The sequence below is a fragment of the Cottoperca gobio genome, chromosome 9 (assembly GCF_900634415.1).
Source record: "Cottoperca gobio chromosome 9, fCotGob3.1, whole genome shotgun sequence".
NCBI classification, from domain to species: Eukaryota; Metazoa; Chordata; class Actinopteri; order Perciformes; family Bovichtidae; genus Cottoperca; species Cottoperca gobio.
Window position 1 is genome coordinate 22523677 of NC_041363.1, and position 19774 is coordinate 22543450.

The window sequence follows — 19774 nt, forward strand, 5'->3', positions numbered from 1 at the left end:
TCCTCCTCCCCCCCCCTCCCTCTCTCTCTCTCCCCCCTCCCCTCTCCCTCTCTCTTCTCTCTCTCCCTCTCTCTCTCTCCCTCTCTCCTCTCCCCTCCATCCCTCTCATATTATAAATACATACATTATATATCATACATAATATATACATACATACATATATATATATATACATATATATATACATATATATATACATATATATATATATATTAAGATATAATCAATACATACCATCTATATAATATTATACATATAATATATATATATATATATATATATATATATATAATAACATTATATACATAGTTATATATAATATATATGAATATATATATAATATAGATATACCAAACATATATACTATATATATATATAATATATATATAAACAATATAATATATATAATATAATATAAAACATCATATATATATATTATATATATATATATATATTATATATATATATACATATCTACACATATATATATATATATATATATATATATATATAGATAATAATATATATATATATATATAATAATACATATATAATACTATATATACAACATACTATATTATATATATATATATATCATACCATACACTATATATATATATAATATACATACACATTAATATATATATATAATATATACATAACAATATATACATACATATATACAATACATACACATACATACATATATATACATATACATACATATATACACATATATATACATATATACATATCTCAGAATCAGAAAGTCTGCAATGTTATTTAATTTTGCGATTAATCTACAAACACTAGTTTCTTTTGGTTGTGCAACCCATCTCACCACAACAAGTTTGTTTATATCCTTAAATCCACTTGCCTGAGAAGTATCATAATTGGAAGGGTTTTTTTAGTAATCAAGTGGATCTTGTTTAAATGTAAAAAAACACGATTATATAAAACATCCGTAAGAAAAACACAATAGGAGAGACAACATTAATTAATATCACTTTTTTGCAACAACATACTTCTTCTATTTTTCATATATATACGTAGATATAGATAAAATAAAAAGATGCATGAGAAGGTTTTATGGTAAACCTTTAGAGTGCTTTTCGGATGAAAACCCCTTCAAGAATCAAACTGTTGATCCAGTGGGGCTCTGTCAAGAAACAATGTGCTGGCTGATTATTAGCACTTTTCCATGTGTAATCCTCTCACTTGTGTTTGCTTTCTTTGGCATCTCATATCACAGAAATTTGTTTTACAGGAAAACAGAAAATGCTCACGGCTGTTTTACTTGCAGGAGTGTCAGCAGAATCCAGTTTCTATGAACTGAATTGTTAAAACTGAGAAATTAAGCAAAGACGTTGAGAATTATTTATTCAGAATCTTGTTCCACAAACGGTGGGATGATCTTGTGTTATAGGCGAGGCTGCAACAGGCACAATTCCCACAGTCAAGGTGACCTTAACAAAAGTTCCCTCCCTCACCCGACGCTGGAAGCGAAAGTCAACTCTAATCAAAAGCTATGCTGAAAAGTACACTATGTGGCCGAAAGTATGTGGACATCCACCCATTCTACAGTCTTGTAGGCCCTTTCAACATGAATATGACCCCCGACCCCAAAACCTCCACAGAGCCCTGACCTTGACCCCATACACACCTGTGGGATGAACTGGAACACCAACAGTGAGTGATTTGTTAGTTTGTTGTATGAGGTACAACGATTAACCAGGAAAAGTTGATCCAGAAGGGCCAGTTTTCCATCTCCACTCCACCACAATTCAAGATATTCTAAAATGAAATTAAAGTTTGTTTTTGACATTGAAAACAGCAGTTGAAACTGCCGTCTCCAAACTCAATCTTCCGATCCCAATTTCTAAACCAACATTTAGACAACTGGTTGTCATAGAATTGTCGAGAAAAGTCCTCATCGACAATTCTATGACAACTGGACTCCACCTGCTGATGAAGATCATGTGATACAATTGAAAGCTCCAGTTCACTAGTGGACCTTGAGATGGCACCTATGAGGAATGGTTTTAAAACGTAATTAATAACAAAAAATTGCATCCACTGCTGTGAAAATCCACAAGAATGTGTGCTTTCACATATTTGATTGTCCAACGCAGCACTTTGTCGGATGACGTTGCCTTGCTTTTTTTCCGAATAAAAATAATGACCTTCCATGTGTTAGCTGGTCCCTGCAACGCAATGATAACATTTTGAGGAAGGCCCTCTCCTGTTTCAACACTTTAACAGTGTTTTTTTCAACAATAAGAAATGTTCAGTGTCAAACCTCACGGATGCTCTTGCTCTTGGGAGAAAATCCCTGCAGCCAGGTTAAAAAATCTGATGGGAAACACACGTGATGTCGAGTAATCACGTGTGTTTTTAAAATAAATTAAAACACTAACTTTTTCTCTGGCACGACTGGAAGAGGACGACTTTGTTATCTTATTGCAACCGCTTTGTTGAACACTACATTGATGATACACCAAGGACACCTGGACAAGAGAAAGAGCACCGGGAGTATCAGCCATTTGTGATCATCAGACCAGAACCAGTAACAGCATCAACTGGGAATTCACATCCAATGGTTAAGATTATCCTTAAAGCAGAGACAGAGATGATATCCAACCATACATGCAAACAACTTTTATGGTGGTATTTAAATCACGTTAGTTTGAGGTTTGAATATTACATAACAGATCACATACTTGGTGTCTACAGCCTTTTGACCATCTTGTGTCTTTCTGAGTACAATTGTTGTAAGTTAAGAGGAAAACAAACTTGTTATTCTCGGAGTAAAACTCTTATCTCGCCAGCTGGGAAGCCAATTTGATGCTGAGGCACAGTTTCCTTCTTTAATTTCATACCCACCAGCTGCTCTAATCTTGCTCTCGGGCCTCAACAGGACATAAGAGGTGCTGAAACAAACACAGCGCCTTAACCACACACACAAGTGAGATCAGGGGAATCCTAACACTCTAACAATCTAACACTGCCTTGCACTGTGTAAGTTCACATTACATGCAGCAATATCAAAGGCTGTATACCATCGGCTGCCAAGTCTACAGTAAATTATCATTACTGAAGATAAAGTCTGTAAAAAAAGTGTTTATCAAAACCTTTTAGTAGTCAAAGGCAGATGTGTCTTGCTCAGAGGCCCGACAGCAGAGAAGTATTACCTCACATTTCTTTACTCACAGGACATGAAATGAGACTACATTGTAAAAGTAAAAGTAAATACGAGTGACATCAGTACATGAGCATGACGTTCATCAGTGTCCACCACATATTTATCGCGCCTGGCTGCTCTGTGGTGTCCTGTCAGCCATTAGAGAAAAAGAACAGCGGGGAGTCCGTCTTTCTCTAAACAGAGTAAAAGCATGAAGGAATAAGATAAAACGTGTTCATTCTGTTGCGTCATGTGAGGATGTGAACATACGTTCAGACTAGATGGCTGATCCCCTGTCTGTTATGTAAGGGGGTGGAAAGCCTCTCTACATCACAGTATCCTGATTAACAGTGGCTGTTAAAATCATGTGTTGCCATTCACAGCCTCCTGTGATTCATGAAAATCTGTGCAGCTTCTTACAGAATCTTGTTTTCCATCAATGGTTCAAAAGCAAAAGCCTTCTCAGAGCACTCGATTGTCGCTTGCTACTTGTGTCCGTGTTTTTGTGTTTATTTCCAGGATGATTTTGCTTTTTAATCCTTATTGGATTTATGTTGTCTCTTGTTTTTTAAATTAAGTGTTTCCACATGTGAAATAATTACTTGACGAAGGAATACTGTGTATGTATGGAACGCCCAAGTGTTCAATATCTATTCACTTAAAAAGACATTATGAAATAAATTATCATATGAATAAATTGTGTAAAATATATCAATAAACAAACACTTTTGAGAAATATTTTAATTACTCAATAAATAGTCTGAAATTTTGGGGTAAATAAAGGATCTGAAATTCGGAAAAGCTCTGAGGTTTATTAGCAATTTGAGGCACATTTTATGAAAGGAGGTTAGGGTTAGTCCCACATCACCTGGACAATTTAAGCACCATTCCAACAGAATTACCATCACAGGAGGAAGGTGGGGAATTAAATATTCACGGTCCTTGGGGTACTTTAATTCATTTAGCATTTTAACCACCTAGAAACTATAGGTTGTGGTATGTAATAGACATGGTAAGGGGAGGCACGGAGGGAGAAGCATGAGGCAAAAACACAGCTTGGGGTGAATTAGAGTCAAAACTCCTTCTCAGAGTCATAACTCACAGACATGATGCACATATCTTAAGATTCAGTGTGACGAAATTAAAGTCAATAAATCTGCAACTGCAGAAGTTGCCTGAGAATCGTCACCTTTTTAAAGTTGTCTTGAATACCAAAGTAATCCAGTTATAGTTGTTTTGCATCTATGGGTACAATGCAAACAGGAACTGCTAATAGCTCATTTGGGATACTATTGATGGTGCCATTATGCCACTCTCTTTACTGGCTTTTAATGTAGAAAATGTCAACAAAGTTCAGATATATACAATCACCACGGCCCCTGGTAGACCACCACACCAAGGACAGTCTATTCCACCACTATCTCTGCCATGTGCAATATTCACTCTTACAACTTTTATACTACTGACTCTGTACTTATACTATTGTTACTGTATTTTATTCTATTTAATTGTGTACTCGCCACTTTACTTTCTTGTTATTTTGCTGTAACAAGGTAAATTTCCCCGTCGTGGGACTAATAAAGGATTTCTGATTCTGATTCAGATATTAATACAAGCATCATGCTACCCATTCATTAAGGCAGCATACATGCACATGGTGATACGGCCTGTCTGACTCAAAACCAGTATTTCAGCTCTGTTTACACCACAATATGATGATTCTATTCATTATCTCAAACATTTATGTTTTGTGTTGTTTTACGTAGTGTATTTGCTGTTATGTGGTTGTTTATTTTGTCTACCTGGCCAGGGGCAACAGATGTAAATTAGCTTCTAGCTAACTGGTGCAATTACTTTTATACGGGCACTGTCCCTGCAAAAATAAACAATAAAATAAAAGAATACGTTTCCATGCTCAGGAATCCTTATAGCTGATTGATCAAAACATAAAGAGTGACTCATGGGAGCTAGTGCTTGTTGTTCCTGAACACAAAGTGATTCACAGGAAGAAGTCTTTCCTGGCCACAGATCTCCTTCACAGGTTTCCATCAGCAGCAACAGTGACATTTGTTTGATGTAAATAGAGGGCAGGCTGGGTATTTAGGGCAAGCAGGGACAGCTGTTAGCATAAATAATCACAGTAATAGCAATAGCAGCAGTAGTGGTAAAAGCAGTATTTTGGGTTGCAGCATTTCTTTGACTCGCCGACTTTTTCTGAGGTTTTAACTGCATCTCACTCTTTATTGTCAAATATAACCGGGTCAGTTTTCAAGAGTGGAACGACGAATCAATTGTATTCGTTGATAAGGACCATGAGATGTGGTTGAGAGTTAGGTAGTGTCAGTTAATGTTTTCCATAACGATCACAGATTAATAAAAACTCTCTTTTAAAGTTATGCAGTCCTACCATGTAGCTGGTAGTCCTCAGAGATGTCGGAGGAGGGGGCCTGCAACAGAGCCGACCTGCGGTAAACGACATGGACCCGGCCCTGGTCCTCCAGCTCCTGAGTGCCTCTTTCCAGCGGCTCGATGAAGTACTCGTCTGAGTCGGTGCGGATCATCCCAGCCTGCAACACAACACGAGGCCAGTGATTGAGTGTGTGGAACCACTCTACTTATACAGCCTGTGGACAGAGTGCGAAATATGGACAGTTCTGGAAACTTTTAATGTCTTACAATGATCTGTTAAGTACCAACAGTTATGCTAATAGGGTCACCAATAAATATATGAAAAATAAATACATTTCCTATATTTGTCTTGACCAAGCGGCAACCTTTTGGGCCTGAAAAGTGAAGCCAATGTGAAGTACTTTAAATCTGCATTCTTTCTAATAGCCAGCAGGGGACGACTCTACTGGTTGTAAAAAGTCCAATTATATAGAAGTCTATGAGAAAATATGCCTCCTTCTCACTTAATTTATTAGCCGAGTGAACACTTACTAATGAGTGTATGGTCGAAATAAAAGTTAATAAAAGGTTACAATTCTTCTTCAATAGAGCATGATGTTCATTTTGTAAATGATGGTCCCATATAGAGTAAAATAAGATGATAAAGCAGCGTATGCTTTTAAGGCAAGGCTACCTTGTGATTGACAAGTTGCGACCATGGTTTTGTCCGGTTTGGGTGTCCGTGTTTTTGTCTTACAACTAATGGTGATATTTTGGTTGCCTAAAAATGTCTTGTTCAGTGTTCAGTTGTACTTTGCTCCACCCTCTCGTGTAGCTTCTGGTTCCAAAAAAACAAGACTGCGACGGCCAAAAAGCCAAACTTGAGGCTTCAAAACTGTAGTCCACTAACCAAAGGGTGACGTCACGGTGATTACGTCCACTTCTTATACGTTTCTGATCTTGACTGATGTGTACAGACACCATAGTATCCTCCCTAACAAAGTCCTAGTTCAGATGTACAAACACATTCATAAAATAGATGACAATGAAAAGACAGAAGTGCTAATTTATTATTTATTAATTTATTCAAGACAGAATGTTTCTAAGTACTAATTGCCTCCTTAAATGTATTTGGGTGTTTCCGTGTGACAATCGTTTCATGTTGTTTTGATTCCTTACCTGCAACTTACAATCTGTTTGCAATTATCAGCTGGTTACCGGACAGCTGCAGGTGCTGATCAGAAAGCTGCACATCATTAGTGACACATTGGAACAAAATTGCTTTGTGATCGCTACCTGCCGCCCTCAGATTACCTGCAATAAGACGCCAGTCATGCCCCTAGTTTGGAGCAGATATATTAAAAGGGTCACACTGTCTGGCTAAAACTATGATGTACAAACAAACTGAATGTACAGCTCATCAAAACCAAGTGATGTGCCGAAGCAGGTGTCACACGTGTGAAAGGCTGGGTAATGCTGCATTAAAAAACACGTGTTAGCATGATAAGTGACCTTGCACTGCATTTTGCAAAACCATTATAGCCATTGTTTTTGTAATGAGTGCATTTGGTCATCACAAATATCAAAAATGTGCCCTAGGAACTGTTATAAATGCTAATAAAGTCAAAATGCTATTAAAGCCTCAGCCTTGTGTGATGTTTTCATTCTTGTTCTAGGATATAAATGTCAAATCTAGGCTGAGCGGCACTCAACACACTTGTCGCTTTGCTGCAAACGCCAGCGGCATCAAGTGAGACAAGAGGAACACAAATTAATTCATTTTTAACGGCAGCGTTCATCCTTTAGAGAGCGGGTTGCCTTGGCAGAAAAGAAATGCTGCTACTGTGCACCTGTGTGCAGACAGAGCCACCTCTCACAGAGCTCCAGAGGAATTTTTTCCAGCTCTCGTTCAGCGGGTCGGTCTGTGCAGCCTGCACTGCTGCAACTCGCAGGCTTTACCTCGATCTGGCCTCTGCCCTAACACTGAACGTTGAACTGTATATATGACTGTATATATGACTGCATATATGGTGCTTTGCATATATGGTGCTTTGCAACCAACTGAACTCAAACTAACATAGTCCACGATCAACCGAGCACTCCCCGTCTCTCCTCCTGTTTACACGCACCACTGGCTGGACTCCAATTTAACTTCTTACTCAAGTTCGCGTGTGACTTTGAACACATTAACAGAATATTCATGTCCCGAGGTGTGCTGCACATAGATGAACAGCCTGCCAGTGAAATTAAATTTAAAAGCTTCGGCATCTTAATGACCTCTTACCCGTGAATTAACGGGGGAAAGACATTCCCAAACAAATGGTACTGTTTACTGCCACACAGTGACCTCACAATGTGGCCATAATTCTGGTCAGGTTTCTTCTGCCAACACAACCCGGTTTACTCCAAAGTATTCTAACAAGGTTATGATGCCGACATATGTCGCATTAAAACTGAATTATTTGAGCTGCCACCTGTTGCTAATTGCATTAAATGAATTGAATAGGTTGAACATTCATCTCTCTTTATCGGCTAGGACTAAAATGATTTAATAATGTATTAATTTACCTTGTCAAACTTCTTTTAACAACAAATAATAAGATGAGTTGCTGGATACACACTTTAAAACTCATCTTGTTGACTTTTCAACAAACATTTATATATTTATACAGCTCCACTCACAATCAGACTAACAGAACAGGTTTCTCTGATAACTTAATAATTAACTTTGGCGGCAATTAGAATTTTGATTCTATCAGTTAAGGCCCTGTCACACATATCCGTATGGCAGAAACGCATGTCTAACCTGTTGATAGCGCATCACTTAATAATACAAAATGTATCAGACGACTGCCCAACGAATGCATAAGATATACAAAAATATGGCGTATACAAAATATCGGCAACACGCTGGTTTACGTTGATATAAGGTAAGGTATAAGTAGTATTCGTTAGGAGCTCACTGTGTTACGCTGGGGTGCGTTGTTGAACGCTGATGTTTTGAGCATGTTCAAAATAACCAGATGTACCCGACGTGTGTCTTCATAAGATTATGCAGACGTTACGTGATGTTAGACATACGTGAATACGGAATACGCATGTGAATATTTACCTACGTAAATACAGTACGTGAATACCTACGTGACTACGTTAGCGGTAACATTAGATATAGGCTACAGTCGGCTGACGGTGAATCCTACAGCCAATGTATTGATAAAGAGTGGATACCCTATTCCTACCCTATGTTAAGATGATGCCTGACGACGGGGTAACTTATTAAACGTGTTTCTACAGTACAGCTAGCGTTCAGCATTCTAGTCGTTCTCCAGCATCAGCATGACGTGAACCAGATGGCACTTTTCCAGCTCCGTTGTCCAGACGCTCTGATACGTTTTAAATAGGTAGGTGATACGCTATCAATGTTTGACATACGTATAATAATTTGTTATGTATTCATTATGTATGCATCAACTACAACACTGCTGTGGAAAAGTTGGACGTATTTGGACCAGCCGGCATAGGTTTCTGCCATACGGAGCTGTGTGACAGGGCCGTATGTCTGGCGTGTTTCGGCGTAACGTCTGCGTCCTTCAAACGATCACAACTTACCCTTAATTTATATCAACCTATTGCCGATATTTCGTATGCGTTGGCATACGTTTCTGTCATACGGATATGTGTGACAGGGCCTTTAAACAGTTAAAATAAATGTTAAACATTTAAAAAGCAAAGCTGAGCAGAGGAGCTGGTTGTCACTTTAGCTGGTCCACCTTAAAAGGTCAGCCCACCTTAGCTTCTAAACCCCTTCACTTTAATCGGCAGGTGGCAAGCAAGACACAGAGCTTTGCTTGGGTCGAAGAGTGGAGGCATTTATTCCCCGATAAAAGAACTGAACACAAACTGCAGTGCTACATTCACAGATAACGTTCCTGCTAACTTCAAACTCACTGTCGACACACGTTCTCTCTCCCGACCGGACAGTAGCTAACAGCAACGTTACGCCGACAATAATGTCACCTGCGGAAACACTGACATAGGCTGCTTTCCTAATCGGATACTTTTTTAAAAACTTTAAGATGTACTGTAAGTGAACTGTGTTGCCAGTTTTGCACATGAACTGCAGCTGGCTGTAAATGATGGATTTAACCTATTTTGTGCATCGGTTATCGTTGCAGCTGGGTCGCTTGTCAGGCACCTCAACCACAGCATTACCCTTGCACTAATCTTTTCGGTTAACAACTAATGCTCAGAAAAAGAATTAGCATACCTAATGACAACCATACGTTATCACAAGAAAGCCTTGAATGTATCTCATAGGTTGCCAGGAAACTCACAGCGGAGAGGAGATATATATATATATATATATATATATATATATATATATATATATATATATATATATATATATATATATATATATATATATGTATACGTATGTATGTGTGTATATGTATACACATACTGAAATAAAATCTGAATCCTAGAGGTAACAGCGGGACATTCTGTTCATATTCAAATTACATCTGGATTTGACAGCTTTGGTTACAGCTAGAGATGATCACAACATGAATAGATCTGATGAATACAGAATAAGAGAGCTCCAGTGATCTTTGACTCTTGATAAAGACAACATCTCCCGCAGAGGGATGTGAAAACAGTGGTGTCTGAAAGAGATGCAAAATACATTTGGATTCTAATATACCAATAGAAGCAGAATATTTGATTGGATAAAAACATGTTGGAAATTTTATAAATAGTTACTTATAATTATTATTATTTTGAACATCAAAACACTCAGGACTTATTGAAAATATTTGAATCACACTAGGCGGAAACAATCCTACACAGAAAGTACTGGATTTAAATTCTACAAATAATATACAAATAATATTAGTGGAGCATAATGTGTTTAAACAGAATGAATAGACATGCAAAAAATAAAGAAAGAAAACATCTGCGCAGCATTGGATTCAGGATTCAAATTTCAACGCTGTGAATGAAGCTTTGAAGCTCATATAACAGACAATATCATAATATAATATAAACCAAACTTAATATTGAAAAGGTTTATGTGAGGGAAAATAGTAAATTCCACATTTTTCTTGTTGCTGTTAACATGAACATATTTGCATCAGGGATTTTCTGCTCGTCTTATTGTCTGCATTTATCTTACACGTGCAGGCATTGCTCGCAGATTAAAAAACATTGTATACGTCAGCATATGTTGTCAGGCTGAAATGCAGTTTGCTTAGCAATGCACCAATTACCAGTTCTTCACATTTACTTGCATTGGGAGACTAGGTCCGCGGATTATCCAGCCTGAAATATTCCTGGCATTACACACATAACCACACCCATCTTTTCCTTTATTTACTCCGAGCTCATCTCCCACCTTGATTCACTCGCAGCTAAACAAATTCACCTCAAGAGTGGCATGTTGGCACCAGAGGCATATTTAAATTAAACTGAAATGAATTCAACATAGCATATTCACAGATTCCCTGTATGCAATAAAGAAGAATTGTTGAACGTCTCGATCGAGAACAGGTCACGCTTCAATTTAAGATCAGTTAAGATGAAACATTACTTTCAGAATAAATCTAGAGGCACAGCAGAGACCAGATCTGAATCTGTGCTCTCAGACGCATCATACACGAGGGTGCAGACCTATTAAAAGCGTCTCTTCGGGTGATGGAAGGGGGGATTCTGAGGCTGAGCAAACAATCTGAATAATTGACTGATAATTGGAAAAAGGTTGTGATGCTGTCCAGTGGCGCTGTTTAATTCTGAATATTTTATGAAATATCTGAGGAGCTGAAAATGCCACATTCTTGTTAACACATGGCAGAGGCAACGATTGTGAGGAGTCCAATTTAAAAAACCGACGTCATGTGCGAATGTACGTAACGAGACGCAGAGCTGCCATTTAAAATTTATAAAAAGCTGCTCTGAAGCATGAAACACAGCTGGAGATTGTTTAGATATCAAAGATCTTTATTTGTGTAAAACAGCAACTAAAACACTCTGTACTTTCACGTGATGCCGTAAAAAAAGAAAAAAGGGTTTATATGCAACTCATGGGATGTAAACTGGGCCAGTACAGCAAATATCTAATCAATTCAGTCAATACTGGTTGATACCATTGGTTTGAACATTTTTATAATGAAAAAACAATGTATTGAAAAGAGAAGAGCTCATTACGAGAATATCTAGCAGAAACATGCTCACTGTGTCTAAGCAGAAATCCTCCCCCGTCTCAATGAGCAAGGGGTTTCAGTGATCTGCGTCCCCCAAAAGAAGTGCTGAGCTCTCACCACTTTAAATGAATTTAGACATAAGCAATTGGATACAGCCATCCTGAATTTAATTCTGCATCTATCCTTGAAGCACAGAAATAAAAATAGGCATTACAGTCTTTCTTCTTTCTGATCAAAAATCTCAAACACGCAGGCAAGAAACAAACTTCAACTTAATGCAAATGTTATCTTCTTCCAGGCCTGGATGAGCGAAAACTACTTATGCATTCAGGTGAAGCTCAAGGTATTAAACTGTGGAGATAATATTCACTTCAAGTGCCTCTGTAAACCGAATGTATTCATTGCTCTCTTCTACGTTCATGTTAAGAAAGGTTTCCGATGCTGTGTTTCACCACATCTTATAAAGCCTAGTTAAAAAAGCTACAATACAAATCAATCAAATCAAACACAAATCTATCAACGACATTACAGTAACACCATCTCTTTTCATGCTTCCTCAACGCACAACTTAAAAGGTGGCGGGGGAAACTCACACATGCTCACGTGACTAAAAGTCCACAGTCACACTTTCTTTTTCTCTAATGGTTAAAAAAGGGGCGAGGCAACTGTATTACCCGTAGATCATTACCACTTGAAAAATAAATATGGCCCGAGGGTGGCACCAGAGGAAAGTATATGTTCTTAGCTAAAGGACTAAACATTTAGCACGTCAGTATGCTTTGTAGATCTCCCTGGAAACCCGAGAGTCTTTAGTGATGACAATTTTAAGGCTGTGTTCGTTTAAATTAGACAACTGCGTTGGGGCAATGGGGGCGCCAATACAGATGCTCCAGCAAAAAAACACAACTTTCTCTGTAATGTAACACAACATGGGTACCGTCGAAGTTAAGACTAATGGCGGGGATGATGGAAAGTGTGGTTGGGATGTCGTAAACTCGCTATCGAAATGTTCACCCTATTTTTTCCCTGATAAGGCTACATTGTGAACAATCAATCTGTGTTGAAAATGGCAGGAGAGCTAGTTAACATTAGCTGCTGGCTGTTCGTGTGAGGTGTCATTGATTTACATTATGATGCGTTCATGCTCTATTCAGTAAATATTAGTATTGGACGAAAGTAAATTATACAGTCATCATGATTTGTTGAAATACAATCTTGTAAAATTCAGTTTTTGGCGAGAAACTTGAATACAGTTTTTTGAAGGAGAATTCTTTCACAGTAATTGATATTAGAGTGGGAATTATGACTTGTTTAACTTCCTTACAAAAACCAGAATGCAAACGGTATTTAAGGAGTTTATGTTGAAGTACATGGGATTTATTGTTTTGTTTTTGTTTTACCGTAGTATCGAAAATCGCCATCAAACTGGATCTATTCCAAGCTTAGTCTTTCTGGTACCTGAAGGAACATGCAGATGGTCAGAACATGGCCCCTTATGTTTTTAAATAAAAGTGCTGTTTTCAGTCTGATCTGTCTGTAACGTCGAACAAGCTCACAGCAAATTACCGTAATTTTCGGACTATAAGCCGCACCTGACTATAAGCCGCAGACGCTAAATTGACTAATTTGTACATATATAAGCCGCACTGGGCTATAAGCCGCAGATGCTAAATTGACTGATGTGTATGTAGCCGGTCTGTAGCTGACACCACGATCGACTCTGCGTTGTGTTGTGTAGAACCAGGAAATAACGATGGAGAACTTCTGCCTGTTCAATCAGCATTTATTGTCTCTGACCGTTGGTGTTTTCCTTAATTTGTCCATAAATTACCGTTGAAACAGAAAAAACACATGGAAGTCATCATCATACGGTAACTCCACAGTCGGGGTTTTTGGACATGCACCCCTCTCTTCAGCGTATCCTTCTTTCCGTCTCCCGAAAAAGTGGCGCGAACCCCCAGAAAGTGCCGGTTTCAGGAGTATCAACATAAAAGCATATTTAACAAAATAAGACTCCTCGAAAAAATTTTTCCATAATGAGGGTGTCTCACACACTGCCTCGCTCTCGTAATGTCCGTCTGTCTCTCGTACCACTCGCTACTTTTGCGCGCTCTTTCCCGGCATCCGGTGGACTGTAACCTGTAAAATCCATAGATTTAGGAATTCCCCTAGTGGCCGTTAGCTGTAAAAATCCATAGATAAGCCGCACCGTTATATAAGCCGCAGGGTCGCAAAATGGGGAAAAAGTCGCGGCTTATAGTCCGGAAATTACGGTAGTCATTAGTCTACAGCAGGGGTATTCAACTAAAATTCTAAGAGGTCCAGTTAAGAGAACATTTCCACGAGCAAAGGTCCGGAGCATCATAATGTCTAACTTGCGTTATGAATTAGTGTGATATATTGAAGCAGCCTAGTAGCTGTAGCAACGTCTGCACGTAATAAACAGCTGACTGTCAAATCTAATAAAGAAAGTACAATTTTAAAACATTTAGAACCATATGTATTGCCACTTAACATTGAACTATACAGATATATATATATTACTGTAGATATGTATAATGTTCTTCTCGAGCTTCATTTAAAAATAAAAGAGAAAATAAATAAAATAGCTTTTGAAAGATTGTGCATCTTAAAATAAAGTGCTTAATCTTAGAAAAATAAAGTGTAGCAGCAGCTTGAGTTTCCCTTTTTCTTTAACTGTTTCACATCTTGATTTAAGTCTCAACCAATGTTAGAATAATTCAGTCTCAACACATCTTAACAGTTTAACAGTTTAACCCAGGCTAGCACATCCTGGGTTAAACTGTTCTCTGTGGCTGATGATGCTGACAGGTGGCCTGTTTGCTTTATTTTGTCACAAATCAAAATCACATTGGGCTCTGAGTGCTTATTTTCTGTGCCCTCAGTTCAGACTTGAGAGGGTTTGTTTGGTCAAAAACGTTGTGCTTTGTCTCATAGTGGCGTTTCACATCACCACTTTAATGAGCACCACGGTCTCTGAGTATATGAGACGCTGGTGTTGTGCTCCCAGTGGGAAGGATGAACATGAATGAGTCCATTCTGGGTTGAGAGCTCGGTTGACTTTTCTCTTCTTGGAGAGCGCCATGAGTAGTTATTGTTCTCTCCCTGTATCGCTAACTCGTCTTCCCGTCTGTCACGCGCCTCTCATCCGTCTGTATTCAGAGTCGCAATGTTTGCCGCCTGGAATGCACAGATTTGATTGGCTGAGTAGCATCACGTGAGATGGCTTAACGCGCATGTAATTGGTCTGTGAGTTTCCTGAACCTGCTAAACCAGTGCCGTAAAAACAAAAAAAGCTGCGCCGGTTAAAATAGAAGCGCCCCGTCAAAATTGAAAATCCCTCAATAATTTATTGATTATAGGTCCGGGTCCGGATAGGTCGGCGTCTGGGTCCGGACTCGGACCGCGGTCCGCCTGTTAATGACCCCTGGCTTAGAGGTATCCTGCCTTAAGTGTGTAGAGTTATTTTTATCTCATGCTGCTGCTACAGGAAAAGTCACAGGATCACCAAAGTCATTAGTATTCATCCTCTGGAGACCATGAATGTCTGTACAAAATTTCACAGCAAACATTGCAATAGTTGTTGAGATATTCCAGAGCGGATCGAAGAGTTGGACCGACCAACATTCAACACATGCAAAGGAATTACACATTGCCCTGCCCCTTATCTGAGTTAAATTGTGTTTTTTTGGTCATTCAGGAACAACTTGGCTGCCTATATTTGGAAGGATTTTCAGTGTAAGCCTCAGGGCATGAAAAACAATAATACGCCTACTAAAATTAGAATGGTAGTGCATCCAATAATTAGAAAAAAATGAATAACTGGATACAAAATGTTATCGAGGCGCGCGCACACACACACACACACACACACACACACACACACACACACACACACACACACACACACACACACACACACACACACACACACACACACACACACACACACACACACACACACACCAGTGTTTCATGGTGAATTATGAAAATAGGACAACCATAGCTAGCAATATTACACACGTGCTAATAAATGGGTGGATCACCGCGGCCCCAGCAGACTGGCACAGTAACCTTGCTTCCATTATACAAGTATTTATTTTATTTTTTACTTCTTTTTTTTTTTATCTGGCTGATACTGCTGCACGCAAGTGGTGGAAGACGTATTCAAATATTTTATCTAAGTAAAATTATCAATACTAGAAATACTCTGTTAGAAGTAAAAGTCCAAAGTCTTACTTTACAAAAGTGAAAAAAAGTATTAGTATCAAAATATACATAAAGTTCCAAAATGAAAAGAACTCATTATGCAGGCCCTTTTCACAATAATGTGATTATATTATTGAATTATAATCATTGATGCGTTCATGTGCTAAAGTTGGTGCTATGTGTAATTATACTTTATAAACTGCTGGTGGCTTAACATATAAGAATACATCATAATGTATAAGTTGATTTACGATTTGTATTAATATTATGAATCTGCAAAGTACGTAGTAATTAATGTTTTAAAATAAATGTAGTGCATTAAAAAATCCAATGTTTGCCTCTGAGATGTAGAAAGGTAGAAGTAGTGTAAAATGGAAATACTCAAGTAAAGTACAAGTACCTCAAAATTGTACTTAAGTACAGTACTCGAGTAAACTTACTTTGTTACACATCACCACTGCTGTAAGCTCAACAAGACACGATTTCCCACAATACTTAATTAAATCAATTATAAATGAAGCATGAATATCTAATAGGCCAATGCTATTCAACCATAGCTCAAGGGTAGCATTACCATAATCCCTGGATTCATACTGAATGTATCGGATCATACCTGTGTGTTAGCTGCTGCTACAGACACACAAATAAAGGAACAGGGCACTAAACTGTGGCTGGTAGATTTGCTTCACTCACCAGCACAAAAAAACAAGTGATCTATTCAGTGTCTGGAACATTTTTAATATTCACACGCCGTTTGGCCATTGGACAATCATTTTGCACCCTGAGAAGAAATAAATAATAGATTTAAATAAGATTCTGAACTCTTTCAGAAACATCCCTTACAGATTATTTTTAATGGGCGACTGCTGGATGAATTATTGAAGGACATACTTGAGTGGTTATTTTACCTGGAGTAACATAATGTAATTATATATAAATAAAGAAACAGTGCAGCGTGACTGTTTCAGGCGAGTGGTTAGCCGCGCCGCCTGACAGAGGAAAGGCTCACAGGACTGAACGTTGCAGATAAAATATAATGAACGTGCTTCTCAACAATGAGATTCAGAAGAACTGAAACCAGGAGATCAAATCATGCTCAAGTAGAATTACTCCATGGTTGCAGATTCAAGCTTTTGGTTTTACTTTAGAGTGCCATTTTTTATTCCTGCTATGTAATTTAGTTTGTAGCCTTATAAACTATTAAACCTAATCTAACAGAGCCGCAGACGCCCCTAAAGAACATGGCTTTGTATTAAAAGGTCACAAACCACCAAGATTGGGAACCACTGGACTAATTGATTAATTGGATAATGGAAACAAAGTGAGAGAACCCTTAAAAGATAAGGTCATATTGCTAGAAGGCAGTAAAAATCAGATTTATTGCACATCTAAGGCTGTATTTCAAAAAGTAATCTGCATAACCGCCAAACAGTCTGTTTTTCAATGACTAAATATTTAATTTATTCTGCTGAATATCAGCGAGGTCAATTTAAGGTGTACTGATGTGTGGACATGCATATGATAATTTGAACAGACCGGCATGGACAGTATTCACGCATCACCTCACCCATATCCAAACTACTTCAAAATGGTCATCCAGGAATCTTTTTCACAAACAAAAAGCATCCGAAAAATACATCCGTAGATAGAAGTGATGTCTCAGGGAGGGACATTTTGCAAGATGTGAATGATTATTTGGCAACAATACCATATTTAGTGCAAAAAAAAGAAAAAGCAGTGCAACAACTGGGATTAAAAACACACTTTCATATTGTGAAACACTCTCAAAAACCTTCTCTGCCATTTCTTCGGCTCTACAGCAGAAGGGTTTCTGACGCCGCATTTTTTGCAACCCAGTATTCAGTGTTGTCCAGAGGAGACAATGGCAGGTGTCTGACAGAGGCTCAGCCAGTTGGTACCTAAACACAACCCTCAAAAAAGGGATCAAGAGTCCTGTATTCCATCAGTTTAATATCCCCAACATCAGCCCCGGCCAAGCAGACAGTACTCGTCTGCCAAAAAAAACATATGGGATTCAGCTGAAGGGCTCCAGTTTTTCAAAAACAGTCTCTTTCAGTCTAAACTTCTTAAGGAGGTCGGTATGAACGTGCTTTCGTTTATAAAAAAAAAGGAAAAAAAATAAAGTTGAGGTACTGCAACGTTGAAAAAAGGTCTGAATTCAGCCAAGACACTGCCACCTTTCACCCTCGGTGTTGTTCAAAGGTGTGTTTGCTTTCAAAAATGTGAGCAAACCTTCGTCATCGTTACCTGCCATTTTCATCCCCAGCCTTTAAAGGAACTTTAAGAGGAAAAAATACAATACATAAAGTTAATTTCTTGTGATTTGCAGGGGAGACGAGTAGAAAACTGTTTTTGAGAATGCTTAACAATAATAAACAGGAGTTTGCAATATTTCAGAAGTATTCTTAGGAAAATGAACATGAAATCCTGTTATCCATACCATCAATACATTTCATTTTCTCGCATATCTGCGTTTGAAGTTCAGCCTCAGACGATTTTAAGCGGATTTAGTTTTTGAAAAGAGTGAAACATTTGACTTTTTGTACTGCTCCACCAAACAGAGCAAACATTTACAGACGGCTTTGAGGAGGCGGTAAAGTGTCCACACTTGAAAACTCAAAATAAAACCTCACGCCGTTGAATGGCTCTCAATGTCTGTCTGCAACGACAACAGAAAATGTGGGCTCCTCTTAAGTTTATATAGCTCATAATTAAAAATGTTTATACACATAAATATGAATAAAAGCGACCCGGCAGTACACAGTGAACTGAAGCCTTGGCTGCGGAGGAGAAAACTTGGAAGAAATAGCTCGGCTTTGCATATCTTGGTGTGCCTCCCCTCCTGCACCTCAAACCATATACCCAAACAGCTCTGGGGTCAAGCCTCTGCAACAAGCCTTGGCTGAGTCAACAGGGAACATTAAGAACTATTAGTGAATAAAACTCTTGTGCCCAACTACAGTTCACTGCAAAGAGGAACTGGCTCACTTTCTTTTTCTAATCAAATAGGATATTTTCTTTGCTTTTTTTTTTCTGCCTCCACAGCAGCTCCAGATAAGTCAGGAGCTGTGCACGTCCAGAATGTTCTTTTATGACTCCAAGGGCAAAAGTGTAGGCCACTGAACACACGTAGCTCTTAGCAAAACGTAGCATATCTTATTTGCTCATTTTGTCACTCTTCACGAATCTCAGCGTTGTAAACGTTTCCTCCGAGGCGAAGTCTTGCCGGAGGAGTTAGAGGAGGATGCGTTAAAACTGCCAGGAGGGACTGACGAAGCGTTGGGAGAGTGTTTCCGTTAAAATGTCCTCCCAACAAGATTCAGCTCTGAAAGGATACTCCGACTGATGCATTACCCATCAGGCCTGCAGTGTGTTTACACTCATGACTCTCACACACACTCTGCCTCACTCTTTTGGCTGGCAGAGCCGATTATGCAACATGACACACATTAAGAGGTGGCCAAGTTTTACGGAGCAGTTGGCGAGGTAAAGGTTAATATCAACAGTCAGACATCCAGCCAGTCGGTGCGGTTTTCAGGTCAGCTCTGCCTCTGTCTGTCTGTATCTGTCAGTCGATCGGCCTGTTGGCCTGTCTGCCAAGGCCTGCTTTTTAAAAAAAAAAAAAAAAAAGGAAGAAAATTCTCCTTCATGCAACACAGAATAAGAGAATGTTTTTGTTCCAGCTGTCCTGCTTCATGGAAACAAATGAGAGAGGCTGAAGCAGTATTTCATGGTTGCTTTAAGGCATTTCCAGGCA

At 38.6% G+C, this 19774-nt stretch overlaps 1 protein-coding gene across 3 annotated transcripts in view; it reads right to left on the reverse strand.

Moving 5' to 3' along the window:
• Nucleotides 1-19774, reverse strand: part of adamts3 (ADAM metallopeptidase with thrombospondin type 1 motif, 3) — a 136271-nt gene that overhangs the window by 99930 nt on the left and 16567 nt on the right. For all 3 annotated transcript variants that reach the window (XM_029439790.1, XM_029439792.1, XM_029439791.1), the window contains one exon: nucleotides 5589-5748. In XM_029439790.1, coding sequence (XP_029295650.1) covers nucleotides 5589-5748 — 160 coding nt within the window. The remainder of the gene's footprint in view (nucleotides 1-5588; nucleotides 5749-19774) is intronic.